We start from the raw sequence: 19,796 nt of genomic DNA on the forward strand, positions 1-19,796 counted from the left end.
TCTTTTCCAATCTGGTGGAAAATAACACAGTGTTGATGCTGTCACTCTTATTACTTTGTTTTGTTTTTTAACCACAGTTATGTTGGCATATAATTCACTTATCATAAAACTTACCCTTTCTAATATGTACATCTCAGTAGGTCTTAGAATATTCACAGTGTTGGGAAACCATCACCACAATATAATTACAGAGCATTTTCATCACCCCAAAATCCTGTACGCATATTAGTAATTTTTCATTCTCGCTCCCCCTATCCCTCAGTAGCCATGAATCTACGTTTGTCTCTGAATTTGCAGAGTCTGGAGATGTCATCATAATTGGAATGAAGTATCATGGGTTTTTTCACTTTGCATACTGTTTTCAAGGTTCATCTATTGAACCTCATTGTGGCATGTATCAGTAGTTTATTCCTTTATGTTACTAATTTTTCATTATATGAACATACAACATTTTATTTCTCCATTCATCAATTGGTGGACACAGGTTGTTTCCACTTTTTGGCTATTATGAATAATGCTTCTCTGAACATCTGTAAACAAGTTTATGTGGACATATGTTTTCATTTCTCTTGGATAGATACCTAGATGTGGAATTCTGGGTCATTTGTTAATTCTATGTCCAACAATTTGAAGAACTGATGCACTGTATTCCAGAGTGGAAGCACAATTTTACAATCGCTCAGCAAAAATTAAGGTTCCAATTTTTTCACATCTTCACCAATACTTTTTAATTTCAGACATCCTAGAGGATGCAAAGTTGCATCTCACAGTGGCTTTGATTTGCATTTCTCTAGAGCGAATCATTTTCATATCTTTCCACGTGCTTATTGGCCATTGACATAGATTCTTTGGCAAATATCTATTCTTCACTTTTTAGTTGAATTATTTGTCTTTTCATTGTTTAATTGTAAAAGTTGTTTTATATTCTTTTTTGTTTGTTTGTTTGAGATGGAGTCTCGCTCTGTCACCCAGGCTGGAGTGTAGTGGCGCCATTTCAGCTCACTGCAACCTCTGCCTCCCAGGTTCAAGTGATTCTCGTGCCTCAGCCTCCCAAGTAGCTGGGATTACAAGCATGCACCCCCACATCCAGCTAATTTTTGTATTTTTAGTAGAGACAGGGTTTTGCCATGTTGGCCAGGCTAGTCTTGAACTCCTGACCTCAAGTGATCCTCCTGCCTTGGCCTCCCCAAGTACTGGGATTACAGGTGTGAGTCACCACACCTGGCCTGTTTATATATTCTTGATAGCAATCCCTTTTCAGATACATGATTTTGAAACATTGTCTTTCATTGTGTGAGTTGTCTTTGTTGAAGAAACCGTTTTTTTTCCCCAGTGAATGGTCTTGGTTCCCTGGCCAAAAATCAACTGGCCATAGGGATATAGATTTTGTTTTGGATTCTCAATTCTAATTCCTTCGTCTATGTGTTTATCCTTATGCCCTTGCCATGCTGTCTTGATTTCTGTAGCTTTGTAGTAAGGTTAAAATAGGGAAGTGTGAGTCCTCCAACTTTGTTTCTCTTTTTCAAGATTGTTTAGGATATTCTGGGGCCCTTGAATTTCAAAATGAATTTTAAGATCAACTTGTAAATTTCTCCACAAAAGGCAGCTGGGATTTTGATAGGAATTATGTTGAATCTATAGTCAGTGTAGTTTTAAACTGTATCTATTTATGAATTAGGTAAAACACATTTTTTAAGGCCATTTGCTTTTCTTTTTCTAAACTAAGAACTTATGTATATTTGGCTCTTTTCTTGTGGGTGTCAGTTCCAGTTCTGTTCTTGTACCACTCAAATTATGTTTGGAAACAAGACTAGAGGGATGGGCATGTTTCATAACTATATTGGAATATTGACTCATATACACTTTTCTCCATGATCCCCTCAAAAGGATTGGGTGCACTGGTGTTATGATAGAGAATATTTATGTTTGAAACAACCAGACCTAAGCAATTAACTTAAATTAACAGGAAAAAAAAAAAAAACTCTACTCTTTTTTTTCCCTTTCCTCAGAAGACAAAGTGGTATTTATTGAAATATCCATGGATTGAAAAATGTTCCAAAATAAGTTTCCTTAAAATAGCCAGACAGCTCATCCTTGAAAGAAAGTCCTTTCACAAGATATATCAATTTATTCTTAATGTATATTTTTCTATCAGTATTATTTTTCTTCAGATGTTTCATTTCCCTGTTCTTCATGCAGATAATTTGTAGAATTCTTGTCCTCCCTGTTTTGAAAGAATTTTCTTTAGTTTTGTGTGTTTTGTCTCACTCTTTTTCTTATCTAGTATGAGCTTACAATTATTTATGCTTCTCTTGTATTTTCCAATTTTCTACCTCTAATTTATAGGTCTTAAATTTAGCCTGGTCATGTCTCTTGGAAGAAAATAGCTTAGGTATGTAGCCATGCCTTGGTTAGAGAAGCAAATAGCTCCTGGATGAAGTGTCACCACAAGGGCATCCAATGACAGACAGGGACCACTTTCTTAATCCATTTTGTGTTGCTATAAAGGAATACCTGAGACTGGATCATTTATTTTTAAAAAGAAGTTTATTTGGCTCATGGTTCTGCAGACTATGCAGGAAGCATGGCATAGGAATCTGCTTCTGGGGAGGGCCTCAGGCTGCTTTCACTCATGGCAGGAGGTGGTGAGCTGGTGTGTGCAGAGATCACATGACAAGAGAGAGGGAGGAGGTCCAGGCTCTTCTTAACAACCAGCTCTCTAGGGGAACTAATAGAGAATTCATTCATCCCTTTAACCCGGGGAGGGCATTCATCTTTCATGAGGGATTCTTCCCCAGGACCCAAACACCTCCCATTAAGCCCTACCTGTAACATTGGGGATGAAATTTCAACATGAGGTTTGGGAGTGACGAATAGCCAAGCTATAGCAGCCATCTTGCATACTGATCAAGGGTCAATGGTCAGTGATTTTGCTGCTCTCTCAACTATGGTAGGAATGAGATTATAAATAGAGGCCTTTGAGGGTTTTTGTTCAAAATACGAAGATATCTTATTCTATTCACCTGGGGTGCTCAAAGGGCCCATTTTCATCCACTCCAAATTGGCTCTCCATGCCAGTGGCCATTATTCAATTCTTGATCACTGAAGGGCTCTGTAGATTGCTAAATGGCTCTGACTGTCCTTGATAATGCATTAGAGAAATGAAAAAGGCAGTGGCATTACAGCATAATTAAATTCAACTCATGAGCAAGGTAAGATGACCATGCTTTTTAAGCAAGTTTGCTCTAAGAGCCTGCTGCTGTCTCTTCGAATCTGTCCCTGGGAGCGGCTCGTGTTTTGCATCTGTCCAGTCTCTCACCTCTTTAATATGTGTTGTCCTGGATGGTGTCCCATCATGATTTTTGGTGACAGGCACAGTCTTGCGGAACATGGAGCTAAAGACCTCCCTTGGGATATGCCATAAGGAAAAAAGTCATACATTACAGAGCTTTAATGTGGCATTTCTGCTGGAGAATGGTATGAACGAAATTTTCCTCATATTTATTTAACATCTTCTCCTAAAGAGGCCACAGGAGGCCAGCTTTATACATGTCACTGCAAATCATCTCAGCATCACTCAGAAGTGGCACCGAATTCAGAAAAGTATTTTAATGGCGTTTTTGGCATCATTGGCAGAGAGTACTGATATTTGGCATTTCTGGGTAACCATGTTCTGTAGGCATTTTCCGTTTAGTAGTTTCAGAGAAAAAGAGTTACTTCAGGTATGGATGCAGCTATTTTCTCAGGAAATTGAGGAAAGAAAGGAACTAACGTCTGTGTAGATCCCCTTACGTGCCAGACACTGTGCTGGATGGTCAACAGGCATCAAACACAAGTTTGATTCATGGCAGTCTTGTGAGGTAGGTTTTATTATTTCCCCCTATTTAAAATAAGAAAACTGAGGGTCAGTGAGATCAAGATCACACAGCTCTAACACAACAGAAGTGGGCTCTGAGTCCTGGTCCAACTCATAGGCTGAACACCCTCTTCTACACTCACTAGCCCACCCTCATGGAGGCTGAATGAAGAGCCTAACTCTGGATACCCAAAAGGTGGCATAAGGTTTGGCTGGCCCAAGAGACTCCTCTTCCCTCCTGGTCCATACAATCACACTTCTATGATATGCCAAAGAGCCCGTTTTTGCCTGTAAGTTTTTAGAAAATGCTTTTCAATAACTTTATGTTTTCTGGGACAAAGGCTATTTATTTCTCACACTCCTAGCCAAGTTCACAGGAAATGGGTCTTTTGTCAGAAGAGGCTAACCATGACAGAAACCCGTGTTATAAGTGAGATTACCAAGGATCACTTGCAGATGGTGTTTTTGAGCCATTTCACTCTTTACAAATGGATCCCAGACTAGAATGTTCATTCAAGGACAAGCTGTGCTTTCTGCTGCTCTGTAAGCATGATCAGAGAATGGGAGTAGGAGAGAGCAATACAGGAGGAGCTGAGGTCAAAATAGAAGACAGAAAGTCAAGCATATCTTGGAAATTGTCTTGGAAATTGATGGCTGTATCACGTCAGCTTCATTGATGGTGCTGGGACTGACCCATCACAGCTGTCAGAGCTGGAAGGGAGCTTGGAGATCATCCTGCATAATCTATTCATTTCTCAGATGGAAAAATTGAGCCATTGGAGATAAAGTGACTTGCCCAAAGTTAGGCAATTAAGACTCCCCCCTTCTAGTCCAATGCCCTTTCCATGACACCACAATTATTTCAAGGTTATGGAATGGTAAATGGCTTATAATTTTTCTATTTTCAATCTCATATATGATCTATTTTACATATATTATTTTTACTAATGTGAAATGTTCTTGAGCAAGAAATCAATTCTTTTATTTTAAGCCAGTGAGATTTTTGAGGCATCATAGCATTACCTGCCTGTCCTAAATAATGCGTGTGCCTATTGAGATGATTATGTACTTTTTCCTCCCTTAATGTATTTATTATATTACAATATAAGATTTTCGGATGTTGAGTTATCCTTGCATTCTTGCGATAACCATTATATTATGGTGTAGAAATATATATATGATGTATTTGATATATATATGTATATATAGTACACTTAACTAATATTTCATCTATTTTTGACTCCAAGATTACAAGTGAGATTGGTCTATCATTTGCTTTTTTGTCGTGTTCTCATCCTATTTTGATATGCTGTTATTCTAGATTCATAAATTAGCTAACTTTCCTCATTTTCTATTCTCTGAAACAGATTGCTTAAGATAGAGATGGCCTATTCCTTGAGTTTTGAGCAAAGGGGAATTGTAGCATAGAATGAAGTTGGAGAGGTGAGGAGGGGCCAGATAATTTAGGCATCTTGAAGGCTACCATAAAAATTTCACATTTTATTCTAATGACATTGGGAAGCTATTGAAGGACTTAAGCTGCTAACAGCATTATGCTCTGTTACGTACTTTAAATACAGTCATACATTGCTTAATGATAGTGATATGTTATGAGAAATGCATTGTTAGGCAATTTTGTCATTGTGCAAGCATCATAGAACATAGTTACGCAAACCTAAATGGTACAGTCTACTACACACCTAGGGTTTATGGACTAGCCTATTGATCCTAGACTACAAACCTGTACAGCATGTTACTCTCCTGAATACTGTAGGCAATTGTAACACAATGGTAGGTTCTTGTGTATCTAATCACAGAAAAGTTACAGCAAAACTATGGTATTATAATCTAATGGGGCCACTGTCATATATGCAGTCTGTCGTTGACCAAAATATCATATATCACTGTGTCCATTATCTGAAGAATGTATTAAGGTGGTTAACAATGAAAGCAGAAATATTTAGACTACTTAAGCAGTCAAGGTAAGAGATGACAGTGGCTTGGGCTAAGAGGTGACAGAGGAGGTAGGAGAATTGAATTGCCTTGATGTGATATTTATTTAAATATATATTGACAAGCCTTGTTAATGGATTATATAAAAGAGTAAGGAAAAGGGAGAGATTACAGTTTGCTTGAATGAAACCTAGGCTTTCACCTGTGTAGCTGGGTAGAGAATGTCCTAATTACTTATATGGAGAATTCTAGAAAAGGAATAATTTTGGGAGTGTAGGTACAGAAACCAGTAGTTCTGTTTCAGAACTGAATAAATAGAAATGGCTATTAAAGGAAATTTGAGTTTGAAGCTTAGGAGAGAAATCAGGATATCATTGGTCTATAGATGGCATTGAAAGCCATGGAACTGGATGAAATCACCGAAGGAGAGAGGTGTGACAGAGAAGAGGTCCCTGGGGCAGGAAAAGAAGGTGAGCCAACAAGAGACAGAGCTTATCCTCCATGGGACTTCAGTTGTTCTCTAGTGTTCCTATTTGGAGTCTGGATGATTCTCCACGTACTTGGGCTGTGAGCATTCAGAAACTTGTTACTTTTGTTAGGCACAGTGTTGATGCTTAATAAATAAAGGTTTGATTGATTCCTAAAAAATACTGTTATTTCTGGGGCAGATGCTTTGGAATCAGCAGGAGCTCTTATAGACAAGTTCCCTGGCCTCTCTCTCTCTCTGCAGTGGCTCAGTGCGGGAGACGTCAGGTCCTCTTTCCTTAAGTATATCCTGGCCTAAATGTTCTGCTTGTGTTCAAGGTAGAGTTGTGTCATCCATGTTTGGGAGTCCATATCATGCTTCCGTGGGATGAGGAAGTGGGTATTCAACAGGATAGCATCTGGTACACATCACATACAGGCCCTGTGAGGGAGAGGCAGCCTCAGGCCAGGACAAATCTGAAGGCCTTGAATATCATTTCCCTCACCCAGGGCAGGGATTGTTAATCAGTCTCAATATGCTGCCCGCTGATCTTTCGGGTGCTTTCAGCTCTTTCTCAACACGAAGTATTCTGGTTGGCTGAACAAAAACAAAAACAAAAGCTTTTCTGTCAATCAGGGAATAGACAGATGTTGGATTTAAGAGCTGGGGTGTTTGGGGGACTTCAGTGATATGTGTTTAGCTGCTCAAAATAATCAAAAGATACACCTCCAGGATTTTGGCATGCTGCAGGGTTGACTCCCAGGCTAGCCTGAGAACCTTGAACAAATCTTGAGAAGATATATTGTCTTCCAAATATCTTGTTAATGGGTTGGTTCTATTGGTGAAAGATAAATAACACTGATTTTTATACCTTGAAAAATTAGCCCTGGAATTGCTCATAGGAAAAAAAGTTTTTTTCCAAGAGTCTAATATTTAAGGATATTGGAAAACATCACCTGTGTCAAGAAGATTGAAAGTTGCAGAATGGTTGGATAAAGTACAATAAGAGAAAACTTACACCGTGCAGACAGAAACTTAATTTAAGTTCCTAAGCTCTTTACCATAGATTGTGTATAGCCTTTCAATTACAGAATTATGTGTTGGTGGTGAGTTCTTATAAAATTCAAAGTTGATAGGCATAATTAGCTAAATCAGGAACGAGTTCCTAAATGTTTTTCTATAAATTACAGAATTCTATAAGTTAAGTAATTTAAATAAACATTTTTTATTCCTTCCTTTTTTTTTCCTTTTGCTATTTGTTTCTTTTTAAAAGCAAGTGTTAGGTTTGTGGAAATTTGGTAGTGCTAATGCTTGATTAACTGGAAGGGCTCAGAAATATTTGTAAGTAGAAATGATGGATAATCAAATAAATGGAGAATAAAATAACTACAAATGATTCTTCTCTTGGCATGAGCGGATGCCCTCTTACCTTAAACAAGATAGACTCTGCCTCTTCTGAGGAACTTCAAGGTGCTGAGCAGCAGATACATTTAAGACACCATGTGACAAAGACCTCTCTCGTGATAGGTAATCCATGATAATACATACTAAATGTTTCTTGGTGTGCAATGAAGGCTAAAGCAGCTTTTCACATAGTCACACTTCAGCAATGACCACCATAGCCCCTTCTGTCTCTCCAATGTTCCAAGCTAAATAAGTCCCCTCTGCCACAGAGGTCTTCCCTGGTACCACCATAACTCAAAATGAATTCAATGAGGGAACTTATTCCTGGTGTCAGTTTTCTGTCATTTTTCGTATTTCATGCCAGTCTTACCCCAATTTACATTAAAATCATATTTTAAGTCCTCTTAGGAAAATGGTAGCATTCACTTTTCTTTTTCTTTTTCTTTTTTTTTTTGAGACAGAGTCTCTCTCTGTAGTCCAGGCTGGAGCACAGTGGTGTGATCTCGCTCACTGCTACCTCCGCCTCCTGGGTCTCGGTTCAAGCAATTCTCCTGCCTCAACCTCCCGAGTAGCTGGGACTACAGGCACGTGACGCCATGCCTAGCTAATTTTTGTATTTTTAGTAGAGATGGGGTTTCACCATGTTGGCCAGGCTTGTCTCGAACTCCTGACCTCAAGCGATCCACCTGCCTCGACCTCCCAAAGTGCTGGGATTACAGGTGTGAGCCACCATGCCCGGCTGATAGCATTCAGTTTTCAAATGATTTCCTGGTATGTCATCTCATTTTGTAGTCAAAGAACATAAGAATTGGAAGTTATTTTGCGGGCACCTAGACAAGCATCCTTAGTATAAGAACATCGCCTCTACAACCTTTCAAACTGGGGCCATTCAACTTCCCTCAGACACCTTCACTGATGTGCAGTTCACTCCTCAACTAAGGCCACTTTGAACTGCCCTAACTGTTAGAAAGTACTTCCTTCTGTTGAACTGAAATCTGTCTGCCTTAAACTTCTACCTATTAAATTAAAATTTGTCCTCTGGGGCTTGGCTGTTATGTTTGATTCTTTTCCCACAGAAGAGTCTTTTAATGTTTTAAGAAAATGATTGCAAATCACCCAAGTCTTCTCTTTCAGGGACAAAATATCTTTTATTTCTTCCAGTCATCAGAGTGACTTTAAGCACCTTTGCCATCCTTATTGCTTTTCTTCAGCTTCATTAAGTCACTCCTTCAATGAACATCTACTTTGCTCCTGCTGTGTGCCTGGCACTGATCTAGGCACTGAACGTGCAAGAAAGGTGGAAACAAGACAAAATCTCTGTGCTCCCGGATCTTACATCACAGAGGTGGGGTTGGAGCATAAATGAAGGATTTAGAGCCATGGCACATGCCATCCAGGATGTTTTAGACATGTCTGCCAAAGTATTGACGGGCCCGTTTTCTAACACCTCTCTTCATTGCATCGGTACTTCCCTATCACTATATTTCTAGAAGTGCCATTTGTGCTTATGTTATCTTATTTTGGAAGATGTGTGCTCTTTTTGAACAATATTGAGTTTGCTCTCAACCACAAGCAAAAACCCAGTATCTTTTCTCATTCAGACTGATGTTCAGTTATATTTTGTCCATGCTGTTCTTAGTGCTAATCCAGCCCTCTCTGTTTGTTTTAGTCAGTTCCAGCTGCTATAACAAAATACCGTAGACTGGGTGGTTTATAGACAACAAATATTTATTTTTCACAATTGTGGAGGCTGGGAAATCCAAGATCAGACTGCCAGCAGATCCAGTGTCTGGTGAGGGCCCAATGTCTGGTTCATAGATGACCATCTTTTTGCTGTGTCGTCATGTGGTAGAAAGGTTACAAGGGAGCTCTCTGGGGTCTGTTTTACAAGAGCACTAATCTCATTTATGAGGTTACCACCCTCATGACTTACTTACCTCCCAAAAGTCCCACCTCCTAATACCGTCACTTTGGGAATTAGGATTTCAACATATACTTTTTGTAAGGATACAACATTCAGACCATCACACCCACCGAAGCATAAGTCTTTATTCTTTATTCTTGCTAAATTTCATCTTACTTGTTTCAGCTCATCTTTCAGCCTGCCCAGATCTTCCTGGGTCTCCATGCCATCAGCTATTCCTCATAGCTTTGTGCCACTTATACATCTGATTGACCGTGTGAGTTCACTGTGCCCAGGCCCAGATAGGACAGGGGCATTCTGAGGGCAATGCTTCGAGTCCTCCTCATGGAGCTCTCCTTTCCAGTGGGTCCCGCTCGGTTCATCAGTGCTGTTTTTGCCAGCCTCGCTCAGCCTGTTACGAGTCCAATGAACTGTTACTCAACCCTGTTTTACCAGTACGTTTTCAAAGCTAAAGCAAAATAAACTGTCAAGTGCCTTTCTGAATAATATATATTGCCTTAATATAGCCCTCATTTGACAGTTTAGAGACCATATTTAAAGAGGAAACGAGGCTAGTCTGGCATGAGGTGTGGTCGGTGAGCATTCACAGTGGCTCATTGTTCACCACTTTTCTCTGTAAGGATTTAAAACTCATCTAATTACTGACTTGTTAAAGCTCATACTTCCCAGCCGGGCACAGTGGCTCAAGCCTGTAATCCTAGCACTTTGGGACGCCAAGGCAGGTGGATTGCCTGAGCTCAGGAGTTCAAGACCAGCCAGGGAAACACGGCGAAACCCCGTCTCTACTAAAATACAAAAACTTAGCTGGGCATGGCAGCGTGTGCCTGTAGTCCCAGCTACTAGGGAGGCTGAGGCAGGAGAATTGCTAGAACCTGGGAGGTGGAGGTTGCAGTGAGCCAAGGTTGCGCCACTGCACTCCAGCTTGGGTGACAGAATGAGACTCTGTCAAAAAAAAAAAAAAAAAAAAAAAAGGCTCAAACTTCCCAGCATAGACTGCGGGTTCTTCATAATCTGTCCGCAAGCTATAGACCAGCTTCATTTCCATCCCCCAATCCCCAAATGTTACTTCTTCTCTTCAAAGTTAGCCATGCCAAAGTTCTGCAGGCCATCAAACCTTTGCCTTTATTCATGCTTCTGTGATTTGGCATGTGTTATTCCACCTACCTGAAATGCTGCTGTGCTCTTCCTCCTCATAGTCCATCTGGAAGATCCCTCATCAACTTTTAAAGACCCTGCCAAAATGTCCCCTTTTTATGGAAGATGTACTTTCCTAACACTTTGTATGCACATGCACTTAACACATTGCACTACAGTGATTTATACATCTGTCTCCCCTACCTGCCTCTGCCATGGGAAAGGTCCATTCATTCATCATCAAAGACTACCATGATGCTTGGTGTGGTGCAGGAGCTCAGTAAACATTGTTGAATTCTATTATAAAATTTTCCCGTGGATGGGTTCTGGGCACCACTCCAGTTTGTGCATCCATGTTCTCCCTCATTTCAGGCAAATTGGCTCTATTTTGCCATCTTTTTTCCTCCACCGTGCTTTAAAAATTGTTAAGGATTTCATTTCCAAATTCTCTCAGTGCCAATGGCTGGGACTGCTCTGAAGCTGGTGATGAACACCATCGAGCACCCTTTTACTATTTCTTCCCTTATTTGGGGTCTCAGCTGCCTCTTAGAGAGTTGCCTCTTCTCACATAATGTGAGGAACACCGTATCTCAATCTAAAGACTAGGGTGTTAGGTCCTGGCTCTAATTCTGTCTCGGTGTGTAACCTGGAGAAAGTAAATTCACTTCACCAAAGCCCAATTTCTTCATTGTAATTTGAGGGTAATCTCCTTCATTTTTATTATTTTATTATTCTAATTATGCCTTCGATCATCTTCAATGTAGACTGTCCTCCTTGGCTAGGAATTTGGAAACCAAATAAGAGATGAGTTCCTCTGTGGTTTTTCACCTTCGGGGAAATGACTCTTGTCGTCCGGCTGCTGGAGCTCTGCTCCCATAATCTGCATGGTAAGAGCCTCAGGTATGACCTGTTCTTGCTATGCCTTGCCCTCCTATGGGGACACTGCCTCTGTCATCTCTTACCGTGTCATTCAGAGCCAGTCACCTGGCCTGTTTCTATACTCTGGACAACCACACACTACTTGCTGGATGGACTGTTTTCCATCATTGTAGCTACAGCTGCTCCCAATATCTGCTCCACAGAATGGGTGGTTAATTTCTAGGCCACTGCATCTCTTGATATGGGCAATATGACTACTGCCAGACCATCTTTCCAAATATTTAATTTGCCTTGGAATAAAAAGATTTTCACAGCAGAGCAAGACAAGGCAGATAATACAAATTTTGTTTTATGGCTAAGGAAACTGAGGCTTAAAATGGTCAAACTACTTGTCCGGTGCTACCTCGATTTTAAGCAGTGGAGACAGGCTAAAGTCAGACATTTTGACACCTTCTCTAGTGGTGTTCTGTCAAGTCAAAAGGGCAGGAACAGTCTCAACATTTTCGGTATTACTTCACAAACATTATACCACATCTCATTCGTAATATGTATTCAATTAGGCCAGGCGCAGTGGCTCACGCCTGTAATCACAGCACTATGGGAAGCTGAGGTGGGCAGATCACTTGAGGTTGGGAGTTCGAGGCCAGCCTGACCAACATGGAGAAACCCCGTCTCTACTAAAAATATAAAATTAGCCAGCGTGGTGGTGCATGCCTGTAATCCCAGCTACTCAGGAGGCTGAGGCAGGAGAACTGCTTGAACCTGGGAGGCAGAGGTTGCAGTGAGCCAAGATCACACCATTGCACCCAGCCTGGGCAACAAGAGCAAAACTCTGTCTCAAAATAAATAAATAAAATGTGCACAATTAATTTGCCAGTTAATTAAAAAGTATATGACATTTTAAAATTGGGCAATTTTGGAAATACTCGATCAGAATTTAAACATGTCAACTGGAAGAAGAGAGGAATGAACTCATGATGAAGACAAATCTTAGTTTTTACTTTTTTTTTCTTTATCAACTCTCTGACATTAATATGGAATTTCTAATTAGAAGAAAAATGGCCACGAAATGGACAAAAGGATAGTAAAAGTGAAGAATAATTCATTAAAGAGGATATTGTGCTGTAAATAATTGAGAGTTGATTACAAAAAAGAAGATATTTCTTTAAAACTTGTCATTTGGGGTAAGATTTCCCAAACTATTTTGCTTTTCTTCATGCTGCTTATATCAATCTTAACTCAATTATCTCATACAATTCCAATGTAGTATTGTGAACAACATAATCCCTTTAACATTGTTCTCCTCTCTGTACTTGCCCCTGTGTCACTTAGAATTCTTTCACACAATAAAAGCCTCAAATTAATAAAGTGCTTCTCTTAGAAAATCAAAATGCTTTCTCCACGTTACCATTTAATTACGTCTCAAAGCATTCCTCTGTGAAGTGGGTGTGTGTTAGGAAGAGGAATTAGTCTTTCCCATTATGACACACAGGAAACAGCTTGGAAGAACAGATCATTTCCATCCACAGGTAACTTGATGCTAGTTCAGTTCGGTTCAAGGTTGTTGACTGGGTTCTTCCAGTATACCCAGTTTTCAAACAGAATCTTGCTAATGGACTCAATCACCCAGTAAACCAGCACATAATTACTGGATACCTACTATATATTAGACTCTGTTCTAGACATTGAGGATAGAGCAGTGTGAACAGAAGAAGAAAAATCTCTGACCTTATGGAACTCGAAGTTTTCTAGGAGGAGACAGACATCAAGCATAGTAGATAACATTGTACAGTGTGTTAGAAGGAGATAAATGCTCTGAAAGGCAAGTAAATCAGTGTAAGGAGAAAGTGGAATGCAGGGAAGGTACATGGTTTTCTGTAAGGTGGATAGAGTAGCCCTCACTGAGAGGACGCCATTGGAGTAAAGCAAGAGCATCCAAAGCAGGGGGATTGGCCAGCGCGAATGCCTGGAGGCGGCAGCATGCTCGGAGTGTTTACGGAACTCAGGAAGGCAGTGTGGCTGGGACAGAGTAAATAAGACGGAAAGGGGCACAAATTGAGATCAGATGTGGCCGCAGAATGTTCCAGAAGGGCCTTTTTGGCATTTTAAAGACGTCTTGCCCTTTATGCAACGTGGGATGTTTTGAAGGATTTTAAGTAGAGAAGGCGGCCATGTTGAGAACAGACATAGGTGGGAAGGGATGCAGAGACCGGTTAGAAAGTCACTGCCTTCAACCAAGAGAGATTCAACGGTGCCTCCAAGCAGGGAGGAAGCAGAGGAGATGTTGAGCAGTGACCAGATTCTGGATGCAGTTTTTAGGCAGACCCAGTGGGACTCACTGATGGAACTGCATGTGAGCTGTGAGAGAAAGGAAGGACTCTTATCTTCTGAATGAGACTGGGAGCTCCTTGAGGACAAAAGTCACCTGTTATATTTCTTTATGATCTTTATAGAAACTGAGAAGGCTTCATACACAATAAATACATCACTAAGTTTTTGTTAAATGAAAAAAGGAGGGAAAAAGCAAGTCTGTATCAATAGACTTGGGGTTCCTATGCCCATAATGATTTGCAAAAATAGACGCTGTTTCCTGCATTTCCAAAAAATCTTAAAAATTGACTATTTTCCCCAAGGTAACGCTATTGAAGCTAAAAAAAATCTTTAAATGTCTTTGTTTGGGCTGGAATTCATTACCTTGATGAGGTAACAGGTCTTTTATCTGCTATTTAGAAGTTCTGCCTGGCATGTAAAATGGATGTATTATTACCATTTAATTTGTTTGACGAAAATATTAATAAAATACAGGGCTTACAAGAAAAATAGTAAAATGCTTTGGATATAATGATTGGGAATCACATATTCACATGGTTTTTAAAGAAAGAAACCTCCCCCCTCAAAAAAAAACCACTCTGCAATATCTATACTTTCTTTTTTATTCTTGTTTACAACATAAAGTTCTCCATTGTCTAGAAAGAAAGCACAAAAGAGAACATGTTAAATCTTATGATGGGTTTTTGGAGATGATCTAGTCTAATTCACTAAGTTTATATTTGAAAAATATCAGTCGTAGAAACATTAAGGTGATAGACATAATTTTGTTTCCAATACACCGTAACACAAATTCTAAGTTGTCGAATGAGGCCTAACAAATAACAGTAGAAGAATTGTGAAATATGTTATTTCTTGAATCTTCCTTCTTGATATTTGCTTGGCAACAGTAATTAGCCACAAACAATCTTGAGTCATAACTGTCCAGAGAGCACGGTGAGAGGTAGGTGTGTGGAAGGATGGCAGATGAGGGAGAAAATAGAATGAGAGGCACCTTGATGGGAGAACTCTAGCTTTTTTAAACTCATACTGTTGCTAGGAGGCATTTGTGCATAATTTTTCACAGGGCTTTACAGTCACACACCGTCATATTTGAGTCAAAACTCTGATATTTAGAAGGTGTGTGACCATGGCCAAGTTTCCTAACTAGGACATCGGTGTCTTTGCATACCTTATAGGGTAAGTTTTGTCAGCTATGGTAAGACTATTTTTAATATGGTTAGAGATAGCAGGAATTCAATACATGATATTTTTATTACTAGTAATTTTCCTAATGGGTTTCAGCATTTCTTGCCTTTGTGTTTGAATAGAAACGCCTTCACCCTTCATATACTAGATATCCTGCTAGTCCTTGAAGAGCCCGGTTTGAATGTCAGTCTCTCCTTCAGTAGTTCATACACTGTCATTCAGTTTTTCACTTACATGCAGCTATTTGTTTCAAGATCTTATCTGCCTAAGTTGGATTTCTTGTGGAATAGTGAAAAGAGCCCAGAAGTCGTGGATTTGAGCTCGGCCACTCTTTCATGAAAGTGGGACCCTTATGAATATAATGGAATGAGGGATATATTATAAGAACTTACACAATTGTTGAGAAAGTTATTTTCCAGAAGAAGGAATTCACAGATCTGAGAAAAGTCACTATTGGGTTCCATGAGGTCCTCGTGTGGATGGGCAAATCAGAGCTGCCAGGGGAATCTGGGAGGCCCGCCACATCCAGGAGGGGGGCCCTGAAAGAAAGCTGGAAGAATACTCAGTGAAAAGCTTTTGTCTTTGCCTGGCTACTGCCTCTTTGGATCCATGTTAAGGCCCTTGTGATGGGTGTGTTGATCAGCTGTGCTGGAAATTTGGAAGATCTGGGTATGAAGTGGGGGAGGGCCAGAACATGCTAGAACCCTCCAGGTCTCCGCATGTGTTGTCACAGCAAACTACAAAGACCTTGAGAGAGGAATAGATACTGTTTCACTCTGCTTCCCAAATCTTGCACAAATTCCTCTTTGGGCCAACTGTACTCACATGCATACAGGCAAGAGGAACCTGAGAAACACTGTTCCAGCTAATGAAGTCCATAGAGTACAAACCACCACTGCCACTTTTTGGCTATGTTGGTTGTACTGGGAAGTTGACCCAACCTTTTTGATCCTCTCCTTCCTTATTATTGTATTGATGTAAATGAGATAACTATTATAACTACCTTTATAGGGTGATTAGTAAGAATTAAATAAGATAATGCAAAAAAAATCCATTACAAAATACATAGCTGGATGCGGTGGCTCATGCCTGTAATCCCAGCACTTTGGGAGGCCAAGGTAGATGAATCACCTGGAGAAGTTCGAGACCAGCCTGGCAAACATCTCTACTAAAAATACAAAAATTGGCCAGGCCTAGTGGCGCATGCCTGTAATCCCAGCTACTCAGGAGGCTGGGGCAGGAGAATCACTTGAACCTGGGAGGCAGAGGATGCAGTGAGTGGAGATCACGCTACTACCCTCCAGCCTGGGTGACAGAGCAAGGCTCCATCTCAAAAAAAAAAAAAATTACAAAATACAGAAGAACTTATCAGATTACTGTTGCTAGATACATCCATTCATTTCATTAATGTATGTTTATTGTGCATCTACTATGCACCAGCAACTATACTATGCCTAGGATCCAAGGCAGTGACAATATCCTTGCTATCTTCAAGCTGAATGAGACATAATTAGATATTCAAGTGGAGATGTAAAGCGAGCATTTGACAGACTGGATTTCAGGGGATAGGCCCTGGTTTAAAACATACATTTGGAAGTTATTAGTGTTTAATAATGAAACTCTAAAATGTATGAGCCTGAATTAGGTCACCTTAGGTAAAATACATGTAAATTGAGAGGAGAAGAGGTTTAATGTCTAAGATCCGAGACACTTCAGAATTTGGGGGTCAAAAAGATAAAGAGGAACAAGGAAAGAGGGTGAGAAAAAGCAGCCAGTAAGGCAGAAAGAGAACTAATAGAGAGTGGTGTCCAGGTTAATTTATGCTGAAAGATCAATTCATATGACAATTGAGAATTGACCATCAGCTTAGCACATGGAGGTCATTTGCCAAAGTGGAACAGGTTCAAAACGTAATGGAAAGAAAGATTTTGGCATAAAGGGAAGCAGGAAAATAGGGTGGCAACAAGTGGGAAGGGTGTCAAGAGATATTATATATATATGTTTATGTGTGTGTATAATTTATATATATAAGTTAAATAGAGCCAATTATATATATAGTATATGTATGTGTGTGTGTGTGTGTGTGTATATATAGAGAGAGAGAGCTTGGGTGCAGCTTCCTATGAGGATGGAACCTTTACCCAGAGATGCAAACGAGGAGGAAGACTGCTTCCTTCAGGCGGTTCTCTCTTAAGAGGAAAATGTTCAAACTGAGTGAGCGTGCCCAGTTGTATCTGCAAATGTATTAATCCAAGTCACGCAAGTCACATCAACTTCTCAGGAGCAGACTGAGCAAAAGGGAAGAGAGAGGGGTGAAAGGAGGGATAAGTAGATTTCAGCGAGAGCAAGAACGTTAAAGAAATATTTCGAGAAGTTGAAAACGAAGAGAATTTTGCTGAAGAAGATTCTGCGTTCCAGAGGCTACAGTGGTAAGATGTGGGGAGCTGGAGTGGGAGACAGGTCAGACTAGAGTGTGTGTAGTTTGAGACAACGATATTTCTCCTGTAGTGCTTGGAACAGGGGCTAGGTTAGATAAATATTTGTTCCTTGAGAGAAACCTGACAAGACCTGCATGGGGCTGGGGTAATACATTGGTCCACATGGACCCCTGTTTGCGTAGAAGTGTTCATCTCCAATAAGGTCTACTCTGCTTACACCAAGGGGTCAGGAAAGGCTGACTTTGATTATCTTCTCCTTCTGTCCCTCCCTCTCCTCCACACCTGGCCCAGCAGAGGAAGGAAAACTAGCTTGACAGCTGACCTTGATTATCTTCTCCTTCTGTCCCTCCCTCTCCTCCACAGCTGGCCCAGCAGAGGAAGGAAAACTAGATTGACAGCTGCCCAGCCCTTCCCCTGAAAGTCAGAGGCGCAGGTTGCTTTACTACCACCGAGGCAAAAGTGGTTTGTCTCCTTCATGTCGTTCTAATCCTTACAGAAGAATTTGTGGCAGCAATACGAAGACTATAGCTAGGAGGATCAGCACCTCGGAACCTCTTTGAAACTTGCTAGAGGATGAGGGCAGTGGGCAAGAGGAAAGTTCCTCTGAGCACCTTCTGTGAAAAGGAGAAGCCGGGCCTTGGGGATGTTCCTTCAGTTTCACAAGTGGCAAGATTTTCACCTCCGGTTGGCAGCTTTCAAATCGTTTCCCATTTCTCCAACTTAGGAAGAAGCTGTGAAAGCCGCAGGCAAACGGGGATGAATGATTCATTTGGTCCTGGCTATTTCCTTCACTCCTAGGATGTCTCAATATCTACTCTGTTATTTGAGAATAATAATAATAATAATAATAAATCATCTGCTTCCCTGGGACTTTCAGCGGAGTCGTTAGGCACGTGATGAAACCTTGGGTTGCACGGGGCTCCATTCATCCATTCATCCGTCCGTCCATCCGTCCAACCATTCACTAGACCACCCACCCACCTACCACCCACCCATCCATCGCAAAGCCTTTCTCCCTTTCCGGCTTACACTGGGCGTTAAACTCCGGTCTCTCCAGGCCTCTGGCGCACGTACACACGCGCGGGCGGGCGGGCGGGGTGTGCGGGAGGGCGGGCTGGCCGCGCCGGGGGCAGGACTACAGCCTCCCGAGGGGCGCGAGGGCGGGGAGGCCGGGGAGGCCCGGGAGGCGCGGGCGGTGTGGCGGCGGCCGAGCCGAGCCCATCCGAGCCGGCACCTTCGGACGCCCCTGTCCCACGTGACTGTCCCCTCCTCCCTCCTCCCAGTCGCGCGCACGGGCCGGGCGTCTCGACTCCCGCGCGCGCTCGGCTGGTCCCAGTCCCCGGGAGAAGAAGCGGAGGAGGGAGCGAGCCAGCGAGGCGGCCCAGGGGAGCGGGCGCGAGTGGCGGCTGCCGGAGCCGCCTGTGCACGGGCGGCGGCGAGGCGAGGGTGGCGGTCGCCTGAGCAGCGACAGCCGGGGCGGCGCGGAATCCGCATCCGCCGCGAGTGTGATGAAGCTGCCCTGCCTCGCTGCTCCGCTTGCCGCCAGCTGACACCGCCTGCACCCAGCCCGCCCGGGAGCGGAGACGCCGCGGGGCCGTGACCTTGGCGGAGGAGGTAAATAGGGGAGGCGGGCGGGGAGGAGGCAGCGCCACCCAGAGCCCTCCCGGCCCCCGGCCCGCACCCAGCCCTCGGTCTGCGCAGCGGGAGCGTCGGCTGGCGCAAGGCGGCCGCCCCCGGGAGCCCCGCGCCGGGGCTGTGTTACCGGCGCAGCGCGCACCCCGCGGTCCACGGTGCTGAAACTGCTGCCCGGCTCCGGCGGCCGCCGCGGCGCGGGGCACAGGCTCGCCTGCCATTTGCTGCTGCTGTGAGAGCGAGCAAGGGGAGCTGGGCTTGCCTGTTTTCTCCTCTTTGGCTGGTTGCTCTGGAGGCTTCTGCAGTTAGACTTTTACCCACAGTGACCCGGGTGAAATGGCCCGAAGGCTTGACCTCCCACTAGTTCTTGTTGCCGGGACATGTTCTGGTGTCTTCTTGCAAAAAAATTAGGCAGGGTTACCTCCGGACTTCCGAAGCCAAGTGGGGAGAAAGGAGAGCAGCCGGTGGCTGGCAGCGAAGGCAGGTGAAAGTAGGCGAAGCACATACTCTGGCTCTGTGTGGGAGACCCGGGGGAATAGAGAGGAAACCATGTGCTGGAGAATGACACCGGGAATGGGCCTCTCTGATGAGCTG

General features: G+C 42.4%; 2 protein-coding genes across 12 annotated transcripts in view; one reads left to right on the plus strand and one right to left on the minus strand.

The window, feature by feature from the left end:
* Window positions 1–5,343: 5,343 nt before the first annotated feature.
* On the minus strand, window positions 5,344–19,584 carry LOC135970223 (uncharacterized). The gene is made up of 3 exons (XM_074040365.1): window positions 19,520–19,584; window positions 18,600–19,323; window positions 5,344–6,872 (listed from the first exon to the last, which is right to left on the minus strand). The coding sequence occupies exons 1-3, from the start codon at window positions 19,582–19,584 to the stop codon at window positions 6,777–6,779; spliced, it is 885 nt and encodes a 294-aa protein (XP_073896466.1). The 3' UTR covers window positions 5,344–6,776.
* RGS7 (regulator of G protein signaling 7) overlaps window positions 18,905–19,796 on the plus strand; it is a 564,000-nt gene continuing 563,108 nt past the window's right edge. For all 11 annotated transcript variants that reach the window (XR_012433585.1, XM_065542364.1, XM_074037698.1 and 8 more), the window contains exon 1: window positions 18,905–19,184. The gene's annotated coding sequence lies outside the window, so the exon portion shown is untranslated. The remainder of the gene's footprint in view (window positions 19,185–19,796) is intronic.

Source organism: Macaca fascicularis, chromosome 1, assembly GCF_037993035.2.
Source record: "Macaca fascicularis isolate 582-1 chromosome 1, T2T-MFA8v1.1".
Taxonomy (NCBI): Eukaryota; Metazoa; Chordata; class Mammalia; order Primates; family Cercopithecidae; genus Macaca; species Macaca fascicularis.

Coding starts and splice junctions, on each gene's coding strand:
- LOC135970223 (XM_074040365.1), bottom strand. CDS start 19,584: ATGTCCCGGCAACAAGAACTAGTGGGAGGTCAAGCCTTCGGGCCATTT. Junction 19,324..19,519: donor TTTCACCCGGGTCACTGTGG/GTAAAAGTCTAA, acceptor CCGGTAACACAG/CCCCGGCGCGGGGCTCCCGG. Junction 6,873..18,599: donor ACCGGAGTTTAACGCCCAGT/GTAAGCCGGAAA, acceptor GTTTTTGTTCAG/CCAACCAGAATACTTCGTGT.